The sequence below is a fragment of the Miniopterus natalensis genome, chromosome 20, assembly GCF_054644295.1.
Source record: "Miniopterus natalensis isolate mMinNat1 chromosome 20, mMinNat1.hap1, whole genome shotgun sequence".
In the NCBI taxonomy this organism is placed as follows: domain Eukaryota; kingdom Metazoa; phylum Chordata; class Mammalia; order Chiroptera; family Miniopteridae; genus Miniopterus; species Miniopterus natalensis.
In genome coordinates this window covers 25,623,025-25,635,364 of record NC_142100.1, presented here as the reverse complement: position 1 = coordinate 25,635,364, position 12,340 = coordinate 25,623,025, and the positions used below count along the sequence as shown (strand labels likewise).

At 44.1% G+C, this 12,340-nt stretch overlaps 1 protein-coding gene across 3 annotated transcripts in view; it reads left to right on the top strand.

The window, feature by feature from the left end:
• Positions 1 to 12,340, top strand: part of CLIP1 (CAP-Gly domain containing linker protein 1) — a 53,060-nt gene that overhangs the window by 13,207 nt on the left and 27,513 nt on the right. For 2 of the 3 annotated variants that reach the window (XM_016219032.2, XM_016219033.2), the window contains exons 6-9: positions 850 to 1,047; positions 1,636 to 1,739; positions 2,859 to 2,919; positions 11,120 to 12,064. In XM_016219032.2, coding sequence (XP_016074518.2) covers positions 850 to 1,047; positions 1,636 to 1,739; positions 2,859 to 2,919; positions 11,120 to 12,064 — 1,308 coding nt within the window. Of the gene's footprint in view, positions 1 to 849; positions 1,048 to 1,635; positions 1,740 to 2,858; positions 2,920 to 4,130; positions 4,164 to 7,152; positions 7,258 to 11,119; positions 12,065 to 12,340 lie in introns of all 3 variants that reach the window. The other variant, XM_016219030.2, reaches the window with a different exon arrangement.

Genomic DNA, 12,340 nt, shown 5'->3' with positions numbered 1-12,340 from the left:
CATTCTCCTCTCCCTCCCCCCCATTCTCCTCTCCCTCCCCCATTCTCCTCTCCCTTCCCCCCATTCTCCTCTCCCTGCTTCTCTCTATCCATAAATGTCTCTCCCCTCCTTTCTCTCTCATGTTCTTTTCTCTCTGTCCTGTCCTTGCCCAGACCCATGCACACACGCTCCCCCCCCTCCCCCACACTTGCAGGCAAATACAGGTTTTTCTTAACCTGGTCTTTATAAATCTCTCAGGCTCAGGGATTCAGCTCCTTGGGGTTGGATTGCTGGGCAAGGTTGCCTCTGCCTTTCACTCTGAAACGACGACGAAGAAAGTCCTGACAAAAGTCCAACTATTTAATAGTTCACGGAAGGCTCATGACGCCACGGGGGACCTATTGGTTACTTAATTTAGGGGCTTATGTTGAAAAAAGTCTCAACCTCAAGTCTAAAGATCAAAAGATTGTCCAAAATGTCACAACAAGGAGAGAGGGTGGTCAGTGGAGCTGTCAATGACGGCTGTAAAGGAATGGAGTGGAGAGAAAGGCGCCAGGTGGGGCCTGTGGAATTTTTCCAGATCCCTGCAGAGCCCTGTCAGCTGAGCTCAGGGTCCTTTGATTTGAGCCACGCGTTCTTCTAAACACCTTCCTGGCTGGTCCACAGCCTCTGCTTGATGTGCTCTTTGTGAGTTTACAGACAGGAGGCACACACTGCCTTGTCTCCTGATGACAAGCCTTTCCCAGTAACTGGCAAGTCTGAACCTGGGGGTGCTTTTGCTTTGCCGAGGACACGCCCACCACGCATGCACCACTCCCGCCCGCGCCCCTCGTAGCCATCACCCTTCACTTCTTTAACTTTCCTTTGCAGTTGACTGAAACCTCCTCCCGTTACGCCAGGAAGATCTCCGGCACCACTGCCCTCCAGGAGGCCCTGAAGGAGAAGCAGCAGCACATTGAGCAGCTGCTGGCCGAACGGGATCTAGAGAGGGCGGAGGTGGCCAAGGCCACGAGCCACGTGGGGGAGATAGAGCAGGAGCTAGCCCTGGCCCGGGACGGACACGACCAGGTGAAGTCTGGCGCTGGCCTTGCTGTGGCGATGGTGATGGGTTCTGAGCTGATCTCGTTGCAGAGATGGTGACGGGTTCTAAATTGAGGGAGGAGGCCGAGCTCCCTCCGTCCCTGGTGCTTGGAGCCGGGGAGCTCCTCTTAGGAGCACTAGAAATGTCTCTGCCGAGCTTGTTTGAAAGCTGTGACCGGGGGTCCAGTTTGCATCATCGAGACGGAGTTTTGTTGTTCCTGAGTCCTCCTTAGCCTTTGGTCTTTATGTCCAGGTCTTTTGGCCTGTTAGGTGAGCTGGTTTCCTAGGACTTTACCTGTGACTGCAACTTCTGGCCTGTAGATGATCCTTTGTATGAGTTTCCGCTTCCATAGGTGGGGCAGTTTTAACGTTGCCCTCTGTTGCCGTAGGGGTGTGGCTTCCATCATCGCCTTCTGGGAATGCTGCCGAGAATAACCTATTAAAGATCATAGAACGCATTCTGACGTGGGAAGGTTTTAGAGTAACGCCAGCCCTCTTAGCCATAGCTCTTTGGAGGCATCCCTGGGCCTGTCTGGGTAAGAGAGAGGCCACTCACCAACATCCTTGCCTCCCCAGCATGTCCTGGAGCTGGAGGCCAAGATGGACCAGCTGCGAGCCATGGTGGAAGCCGCTGACAGGGAGAAGGTGGAGCTTCTCAACCAACTCGAGGAGGAGAAAAGGTGATCCTAGTGTTCCCGGGGCACACGTGGCCTTCTCCTTTTAAACGACCTTCCCGTTAGCAGCTGTGTTGGTGTCGACCCGTAGAACCAAGGGAATGGCCCTGCTCAGTGGAAGTAGTCTTCATCCTGTGAGAGGAGGGTTTGATTTGATTCAGCTTCTTTTGAGTTGGATGGAATCATCCAGACATGGTCTGATTAACTGAGCAGATATTTGTCAAGCACCTACTTTGTGCCATGCATCTTCTAGAGGACAACCTTGGTCCGTGTCTGGAGTTCACTCAAACCCGGCTTCCCCCGGTGCCGTCCTGGGCAGGGTATTCTGGGCCGAGTTCCCTTTATGGAACTCCTTCCAGTAACTGATGAAATCATATTCTGTCTGGTGGGTGCTACAAGGTCCCTCTCCTCGAGAAACTCAGTACCTTATTAGGGCCTCTCTCTGAAGCAATTAGGGAATTATGCAGGTCAGGACAAAACCGGGTGCTAAACTGAGAGACAGAGAAAGCAAGGCTGGCTCTTATAAAACGGTTTTGAGGCCGTTAGCAAACAATATCTCTAAAAAATGTCAAGGAAACCATGGTTATGGGATGCCTGTCTGCCGTTGCACTTAATGCCACCTTCTGTTGTTTCTGAAAGCAGCGACTTAATTCACTAGTGACCTAATGTAGCTGCGCTTAGGATGGTCACAGACACTGTATGGTGAGGGGACAGCACAGCTGCCCTTGCTCTGCAGGCTGCTGGCCGGAGGACCGTCCTCCCAGCTCTGCAGTAGCTTGAGCGCATCATACCTTTTCCCATCTGGCAGGCCTCGTCTTGATTAGATCTGCTCTGGTGGTTGTGACCGAGGGAACCAGTTGATTTTTCTCAGCTCTTACCTCCGCCTTCTGGAATGCGTACCTGGATGAAACTCTGGAGCTTCCCGAGTATAGTAGAGCCTGGAGATGCATAGACCAGAGGCCTAAAGATGTGTTTGTTTTCTGTGCCTCTGAGGCATTTCTTTCCATGCTAAATTCACCAGGGTGTTGATTGTAGACACACACACCCGCACACACATATTTTTGGTAAGACAGCCGTGTTCCTCATTTACTTTCTTAAGTGCTTTGTTTCCATCTTGCTCCACAGGAAGGTTGAGGACCTCCAGTTCCGGGTGGAGGAAGAATCAATTACTAAAGGCGACCTTGAGGTAAAACCCCTCCAGCTGTCTAGAGCGTGTATGGGTCCCAGTGTTCAGTAATGTGGACGAAGTCATTGGGCTCACGTGGCCAGCTGGGCTGTGGGTGTGGCCGTGAGGAGGCGATGGAGCCCCTCCCTGAGCCTGTGACTGTGCCATCCCATCTCCTGCGACTCAGTAAAATTTTCAGTACTCTTTCCTTGTGCTTTGAAATTCAGAGCCTTGAATTGGAATTAATCAAGTCATAAACCTGGCAGTGTGTCCTGAGTGAGACTATGTCTCTCCGATGACCAGCAGTGGCATTCCTTGGAAGGAGTGTTTTCGCTTCATCCTCACAGTCCAAAACAGAGCTTTTGCTTTATCTCAGCCTTGCTTCTCAGTTGAGCAGGACAAATCGTTTATAACCCTATAAAAGGAATAAATATGTTCTAGTTGTTGTTTTTTTTTAACAAAAGTAATTACCAGAAAAAACAAGAGCAGTTTCTTTTTCTTCCACAGTATATTTTAAATTAATTTTCCTTTACCATCAAGTTTCCCCTCTCCTAACATTATTCCTATTCATTTTTTAATTAGGCACCAGAATTCAATGGTTTTGATGCTTTTCAAACTGCTGCCAGATATATGACAAGTGTAAATTATTGAATTTTTCAAATTCTGCAGATTTTTGGTACTTTAATCTGTAATATTTTAGTAAAAATTGCACTTTTTTGTGCAGCTCTCAGAATATACATTTATGCCACCATTAAAATTTTAGTCTGTTGACTGCCCACACTGTGCTTAAATCTCAAGGGCCCTACCAAATAGGAATTCTGATTTCTTTGGAAATAAATGTATCTTTATAGTTAACAAAAAGGAAAACATTTTCTGAGTTTCAGTTTTAAAAGGCCCAGGATTTAATGGATTATTAGTAATAGTAATTCTTCACTCATTTTATGTATTGTACAATTATGTTTCTTTAGATTACTTTTGTGTTACTCTCATCCATTTAAAAACACCCCACAGTCTCATTAGAAGTTTCATACCATCATCTAATTCATTTGAAATATAGCCTAGGGTGTTTGGGAGAGGGACAGATTAAAATATTTACATCAGCACTAGGTTAGTCTATAGTCTGTTTGGTAAACTGACTTGAAATTAATCAAATTTATTTTGCCCCTAACATTGAAATTTTTAGTTGAATCTCTCTTTTGTTGTTGTTTAATTTTTTATTTTTTTACTGATAGCAAAAGAGCCAGATATCTGAAGATCCTGAGAATGTAAGAGGGCACTTAACTGTGTGGATATTCCCTTGTTAACACAGATTGATTACAGATTAAAATGCTTATTGATATACTCAAGTACTAACTGCATAATCTGACCTTGAGACACTGGCCTTAATATTTCTGTGCATGTGGCTTTTAAAGCAGTTACATTTGTATCCCAAAGAAATTGTGTGTAATAACTAAGCTCTGTAAACCCATTTGTTTTATGCATAGGCATATGTTCACTTTATAAAGAATTTTGTCAAAATAATTTTGTCTGGGGGCCTGGCTTGCACTTAATTCATAGTGTCGTCTAATTTTAATAGAATTATTCCAAAAGAGATGCTAGCCGACTGAAGCATAAAACGTATTGCATGAAGGAGTTATAGAAATTCTGGGGGAAATTTTCCCACGTTGTCTAATTTTATTCTCAGGAGAGTTAAAGGGAATTGTGAATCCCAGACTGACTGTCTTTGGTGTGAGTGCCCCCTGCTGGCCAGTGCTTGTTCTTGCAGCTGACTAAAAATTCAAACTTGGCATTTGTTGCTGTGTTATTTTCCTTAGTTTTTGAAATTAGAGGTTGGCAATCTTCAGTGAAGTGACTGAGTGTTTTAAATTTATTATTTTCAAAGTGAGGTTTTTTGGGTAGCAGTGCTACTAGGCATGTAGGTGTTTTTCTTTTCCTCCCTCCTGCTTAAGATCAAACACCCAGTTCAAATCTTACCAAAGTGACCTCGAAAGCCCACCTTCTTGGTGCCCCTTGCCGGCTGTGGTACCAGCTGAAAGAAACTTAAAAACTTTTTACTTTGATTTACCACCACGAGAGAACAAAATTAAAATAAAGAATGTTACTTCCCACTGCCTTCTGGCAGCCAAAATAGACAACTCAAGACTAAACTTTTAAACCAGCCTCCGTTCTGAAGGTTTCCTTTCTGTGAAGCTACTTCAGTGATCTGGGTCTCCTCTCTCCTTCCCACACAGGCTCCCGCTGCCTCTGGTGTCAGTCTGCATGGGGTCTCCCTCCCGCTCTCTGTGCGCTTCTCGCAGAGCCTCTGCTTCCCTCCCAGCCCCTGTCCCAGAACTGCCCTCTAGGATGCGTGTCTTATTCTGAGAAAGGAATCATTTTAAAAGGAGGGTTGTCCTGTTGAGTGTAACATTTTTACAGCATACCATGGCATGGAAGTGGGTCACTAGTGCCCGTCCTGATGGCTGGTCCAAGACCGTTGTTGAGTCTCAGGTCATCTGTGTGTATCCCTGCCAGCAGGGAGATCTTGCTGCGGTCACCTGGAAGGGCTGGGAAGGGGAGAGAGCACATGCAGTGGATATGGGCTTTTTATCTTGAAGTAGTGACCTTTCACCCACAGGACACTGAACTCTATGTCCAGAGGAGGGGAAAGGTTTTGTCGCCCTTTGCTTTCTGGGTTTTAGTGCTTGAGGCTGTGACCACAGTTACGTAGGTCTGTCTGGATTAGAGTCTTTTCTCATAAAAGCAGGTGAACTGAACAACTTCTATCCAAGGCACATACAGACGAAGGGGACTATCCAGACAATCAGGTTTCCAGTGGGATTATTTCTGTTCAGTATAAGAGCTAAAATAGATAAAGGTTTGTTTTTTGTTTTGTTTTTTACATTTTATGTTCACCGTTTAAACGTTCCATGAGGATTTATACCTGGTGTACAAGCAAAGGGAGCTTTTGAGTGCACTGGCCTCTGCAGGGTATCCCTGGAGTGAGATGTTTATAATGTAAAACAGTCCCCCCTCTGCTTAAGCTCCGCACTACTTTTTGTTACTTTATGTAGAGTTTGTTATTTTCTCATTGCCCATAATGGTCCAGACTGGTAGATCTAACCAGTTAGAACCACAAAATATTTAAGTTACAATAAGTAAGTAGAAGCTGCTGGGAGCAGCTCTCCCAGTAGGTTTTATAGTTGATTATGCTGAACCTGTCAGGTAGGAGAGGTAAGCGGAAAGAGATACATTCAGACTGACATTGAGATTATTTGATGAAGACTCTGGTAGAAAGAGGTCACATCTGGCTTCTCCATCAGGTTACATTTGAGTGATTGAGGATGGGGAAGCTCAGAGGTTTTAAAACGTGGTAGGATCTTACCAGCTTTTCTTGCATGGAGTTCAAACTCATGCTTTTGTGTCACCATTTCTTACCTCTGAGCTGATAAGAACTACATCTAGGGATCAAGATAAAAAGTCCAGTTCTGGCCAAACTTTTCTCCTGCTCTGGGCCTTAGGGATGGAGGCTACCAGAGCATAACTATTATTGAATTTTGTTTTTATAAATCTGATTTCCTTTTTTTTCCCCCCTGGTGACAGCCTTTAGAAAAGCCACTGTTGGAAAGAAATTAGAGCTTCGATGGCTCTTGCCTGTCAGATGTGAGAACGTTGCTAAGAATCTCAGCAAAGGCCACTGTTGTGATTTCCTGAGTTCTCGTTTCTAGGTTCCCTTTGTTGGGAGTCATTCTTGACCCCTGTTCACATCAAATGTATGCCAAAGTGCAAGGATCCGCTCTAGGGATTTTCTGAACCTTACGAGGCTTGCGACATCGCCTTTCCCGTATTTAGGTCATGGCGTTCATTTTGAGGGTTAAAGTGACCAAGTCAGTTCCGTACACATTAATGTAAAAGCTGTTGTGGGGAGGAGGGAGGATGATAGCTTAGAGGAATATTAACTATTCTAATTTGTGCTGATAAACTTCACTTATCAATGTAACTCATATTTGGCTGCATGCACCTGACCCCTCATCTTGCCTCACGTGGTCCCCCTTTTCCTTCTCGGTAGACTAGCTCGCGCCCCGCCATCTCATCCTCGTGCCGTAGCATCCATCGTCCCGCGGCCGCCGCATCTCACTCCCCTCCTCTCCCGCCTCCATCACCGCCCCGTTCACCCCTTGGCGGAAGGTGCTGGTGCCCCGCCCGCATGCCGCGCTCTCCTCTGTGCTGGCACGTCACGGTGGCACTGTGTTCTTTCCTCTTCCTTTTTACTAACAGACGCAGACCAAACTGGAGCATGCCCGCATTAAGGAGCTTGAACAGAGCCTGCTCTTTGAAAAGACCAAAGCTGACAAACTGCAGAGGGAGTTAGAAGACACTAGGGTAATGGTTTTCACTATTTAATGAAGCAGAGCCGTGTATGTGCGTGGTGAACACCTCGGTGACTCGCCGTGCAGCTGGCCTAGCCTTGACCCAGTGGTTCCACCTCAGTTTGGTCCTGATGCTGTTCATGAGCTTACACGGATGGGTACGCCCAGGAGTCTTGTATCAGATCTTTCATCAAAGACCCATTCCTTTGCTTAACTCAGCCAAAATCAAGATCGGAAACTCTACAGCCATATCCCTGGCGTGGACATCCACGGCCTCACTTGAGGTTCTTTGTATTAATACCTTGAAACTCATTTCTCCAGCTTGCCACAAGCAGTCAATTGTCCTCTTACTCTCACATTCCTAGTTCCTGGGTTTCCTAGATGACTTTTTATTTTTATTTTTTTTACTTTAGCTCTCTTTTCCTGCCTTCTTTCCTGGCCTCTTGGAGGAAGCGCATGGAAACATTGATTCTTTTAAATGAGAGTTGAGGACTTTCACCCTAGTTACCTTCCTTTTTTCTTGATACCTGTTCTCTCTTCGCACTTCCCTCCTTTCTGTCCCCTAGGAAGTTAAAATCTCAGCTGTCAGGAAGGAAAAGTATGTTGGGAACAGAATGGCTTCTTACCACTCCCTCCCCCTCAGAGCCATTACATCTCTCCTATTTTTGCTTATGTATTTATTAAAGCACCTACGCAGTGCTACTTCATGCCAGACTCTGTTCCGAGTCCTTTACAAGTATTAATATAGTCTCACCACAACCCCAGGAGGGAGCTGGTAGTATTGTCTCCATTTTACAGATGAGGACACTGAGGCACAGAGAGGTTAACTAATTTGCCTAAGGTCGCACAGCTAATAGTAAGATGGAGCCAAGATTTATATTTAGGCCATTTGGCCCCGGAGTCTGTGCCCTTAACCACACAGATAAATGTGTCTGTTATGGAAATAGTTTTGTGCTGAAACATTTAAGAAATAATGAGTCGTTTACACAGAAGAAAACATATATTTATGTAAATAATACACCTTTTAAATCATGAATTTGATTGTCAGTGGCTAAATTGCCAAGATCCTTAACTTTAAAATTTCAAAAATTACTCTATCTCTGATCAAATATTGATATCCTGATTTTTTCTTATGAATTATTTGTATTTTTAGAAATTTCTCTTGTTAAGAAATCATCAACGGATCTAAAAATCTAGATAACTGAATGATTTTTCTTCTCTAAATCATGTTTTTATTTTTTAAGAAGAAAGAAAATGTTCAGTCAGCCTCCAAACTAAAGCTATCTCCTGTGTACTGGGTGAGAAAAATATCCTGGTAGTTTGGTGCTGTTTCTTCGTTGCTCGAGAGCCAAAGACTTGACCTGGGAAACAGAAGGGACGGATGATAGGACTGAGCCCCTGTAGTGAGACTGGCTGTTGAAGTAAGGATGTTTTTTTACTTCCAAACTCCTCTCCCAGATTGCTTTGTCATCAAGCAACTTGGATGCTTTTGTTGTTGGTTTTTGGCTGTGGATAAGAAGACATCCGTTCACAGCATGAATATTCATGTATTTCAGATTCAAGCTGTCATTTTTCTTTTTTTCCTAAATAAAAAAAAAATTTCTTAATTGATTTTAGAGAGAGAGGAAGGAAGGGAGAGAGAGAAACATCAATTTTTGTTGTTCTGCTTACTTATGCATTCATTGGCTGATTCTTGTACATGCCCTGGCCGGAGATCGAACCCGCCGCAACCTTGGCATATCGGGAAGATGCGCTAACCAACTGAGCTACCCGACCAGGGCTCAAGCTGTCATTTTTCTGTAACAAGTCGTGTCTTCTGTTGATCCTCACTCTTGGTTTGTCAAGCGTGAAACCGACCAGTGACCCATATATGTTTCATATCACCTACATGCCTTTTAGGAAGCACTCTAGAATTCCTCTAAGCCAGTGAGCCCAGCTTATAAACAGTGTGGCCGGTGCCGTAGAGATCTCAGCAAGAATAAGAAATGACACCTAACTTTTCTGGCCTCTAACAGGAGAGGCAGGCACATAGATAGTTTCACCTGAGGGCAGACTTTGGGAAATAAAAAAATAGCTGTGAAAATGCTACATGAAGTATCACACTATTTCTTTTGCTTATTTTTTTACTTGGCATTTCCTTAGTTTGACTGTTTGTTCTGCCTAATTAAGAACTATTGCCCTACTGGGTTTATGTCATAGACCTTGTAGCAGTGAGGTTTATTAATGTTTTGTGTAATGTTACTTTGTGATAAACTTTTGAACTACCCCACCTCACATCCCAGTATGTTGATGAATTAGCATCTTTAACCTGAAGCGGCTATAGCCCTGAAACACGACGATTATAGACGAACAGTTCTGAAATATTTAATGACTTGATTGTGCAGTTTTGGATACCCAAGTACTTCTCTTGCTACCTTTTTGTGGACATTTTAGTCTTTATCGATATCACAGCCTGCAGGCGGACAGAGGAAATAGAGGCGGCACAGCCATTGCTTTCTGTCCCAGGAAAGGCAGTGAGGGGAGGAGTCTTTATCTGGAGGAGTTTGGGTCCTTGAAGTTTGGGACTCACTGGTGTGTTTAATTCATTCACGTTCCCTTCTATTTCCCAGGTTAGTCAAGTAATTTTTATTCCCAAGGCTACCATTTCCCACATACGTTGTGTACTAATCTGACTGCCTCAGAGGTGGCAGAGGGAAATAATTTCCTAAGAAAGAAAGGGCACAGGTAATGAAAGTGTTTTTCTTAGTCCTGGGGTGTTTGTTTAAGAGAATCAGGTTCTTGGGTCCTATCCCAGAGCTAAAATAGAATCAAAACACATGAGAGTGACAGGGCACCTGCACTGTAGACATACGTCCAGGTGACTTACGTGTACTCTAGAGTCTGAGAACCACTGGGTTAGGGGAACAAGGTATGTACCTCAGAATGCTGACAGAGTTAATTAAAAGTACAAAAAGGGGTACTATATAGGATTCTTACATATTATTGCAGGTAAGTCATCATTCTTTGTCATTTTTATAAATAGGTCAGTAAATTAGTTCATCACCCAGTTGAGGCATTTATTCTACAGTTGATGTGATATTTGTTGAAACATTGGTTAGGTAATTTTACACCTTTCATATCTGTGCTATTCAATAGAAGTATAATTTGAGCCACATATATATATAATTGAAAATTTTCTGGTACTCCCATTAACATATGTTTTTAAAAGATAAAAAGGAAATTAAGGTGAAATTAATAACATATTTTATTTAAATGAATATATATAAAATATTTCATCATGTAGTCAATATAAAAATCATTAAGATATTTTACGTTCTTTTTTCTCCAAGTCTTCAGAATCTAATGTATATTTTACACTGAGAGCCACATCACTTCAGATGAGCCCACTTCAAGTGCTCAGTAGCCATACGTGGCTCAGGGCTCCTATACTGGACAGCAGCGTCCTTTAAAATCACCTCCGTCAGGTTGATGAGCACTTATACAGAGGGGAGCTGGCTAGGGAAAAACAGGAAGAATCAGAGGATTCTTTCTGCCAGCCCGCAGCTGTATTTGAGAACTTTGAAATTTACTGTTTCTGTTAACTTATCAGTCGGTGGGTACTTCCCCAATTTAAGCCTCTTCAGAGGAAAAAAATATTTTTGGAGTTAAACTGTAAGTATTAAATTCCTTTAGCATCTCAAAGTGTCAGAAGTTTGCCAAATATTATAGTTTTGAATTGGAGCTACCAGAACTGGGCTTAAGTCAAGATCAAAGTTAGAGACAGATTAACATGTAGGCTGCCTTGAGATGGGGTAGTTATTTAAGATCTTCAAAGTTAAAATTGTCGGTGATCTGTTGTTTAAATGATCTCTTTTTCTTTGGACTGCTGTTAATAGGTGGCTACAGTGTCAGAAAAGTCTCGTATAATGGAGCTAGAGAAAGACCTAGCGTTGAGGGCACAGGAGGTAACCGAGCTACGAAGAAGGCTCGAGTCCAGTAAACCTGCCGGGGATGTCGATGTGTCGCTCTCCCTTTTGCAAGAGATAAGCTCTTTGCAAGAGAAGTTAGAAGCCACCCGTACTGACCACCAGAGAGAGATCAGCTCTCTGAAGGAGCGTTTTGGAGCCCAGGAGGAAACTCATCAGAAGGAGGTGAAGGCCCTTCAGGCTGCCACGGGGAAGCTTTCCAAGGAGAATGAGTCCCTGCGGAACCAGCTTGGCCACGCCAACAAGGAGAACTCAGACATGACAGCGCTGTGGAGGTCCAAGCTGGAGGCGGCCATCGCGTCCCACCAGCAGGCCATGGAGGGGCTGAAGGCCTCCTTTAGCAAGGGGGTCGGGGCAGAGGTGGCAGAGTTTGCCGAGCTAAAGACACAAATAGAGAAACTGAGACTAGATCACCAGCACGAAATAGAAAACCTGCAGAATCAACAAGACTCCGAACGGTCCGCTCACGCTCAAGAGGTAGAAGCTGTCAGGGCTAAGCTGATGGAGGTCATTAAAGAGAAAGAGAACAGTCTGGAGGCCCTCAAGTCAAAACTGGACAAGGCAGAAGACCAGCACCTCGTGGAGATGGAAGACACCTTAAGCAAACTGCAGGAAGCTGAGATAAAGGTAAAGGAGCTGGAGGCACTGCAAGCCAAATGCAGTGAACAAACCAAAGTTATTGATAATTTTACAGCACAACTCAAGGCAGCTGAGGAAAAGCTCTTGGATCTGGATGCCCTTCAGAAAACCAGTTCCGAAGGTAAATTGGAACTCGAGAAACTTAGACAGCAGCTCGAGGCAGCTGAGAAACAGATTGAAAGCTTGGAGGTGGAAAGGAATGCTGAAAGTGACAAGGTTTGTGCCGGCACCCTCCATCTTTTTTTTTTTCCAGTTGTGACTCTTACTTTGCATCGTTTTTGTTTTTTTTAAGTTGAGGTTAACTCATCTCCCAAATTCCTGATTTAGTTAAAACAGATTGCTTGGTGCTAGCAAATTCCCCCGTTGAGTATAGTGTCTTCTGATTATCTTGAGTATGGTTTCATCTGATAGGATTTGAGAAAATAATGGCTTGATTATGTGAGTTTGTTTTGGTTTCCTATAACCTGGACAGTGTATTCCTTTACCTCCGTG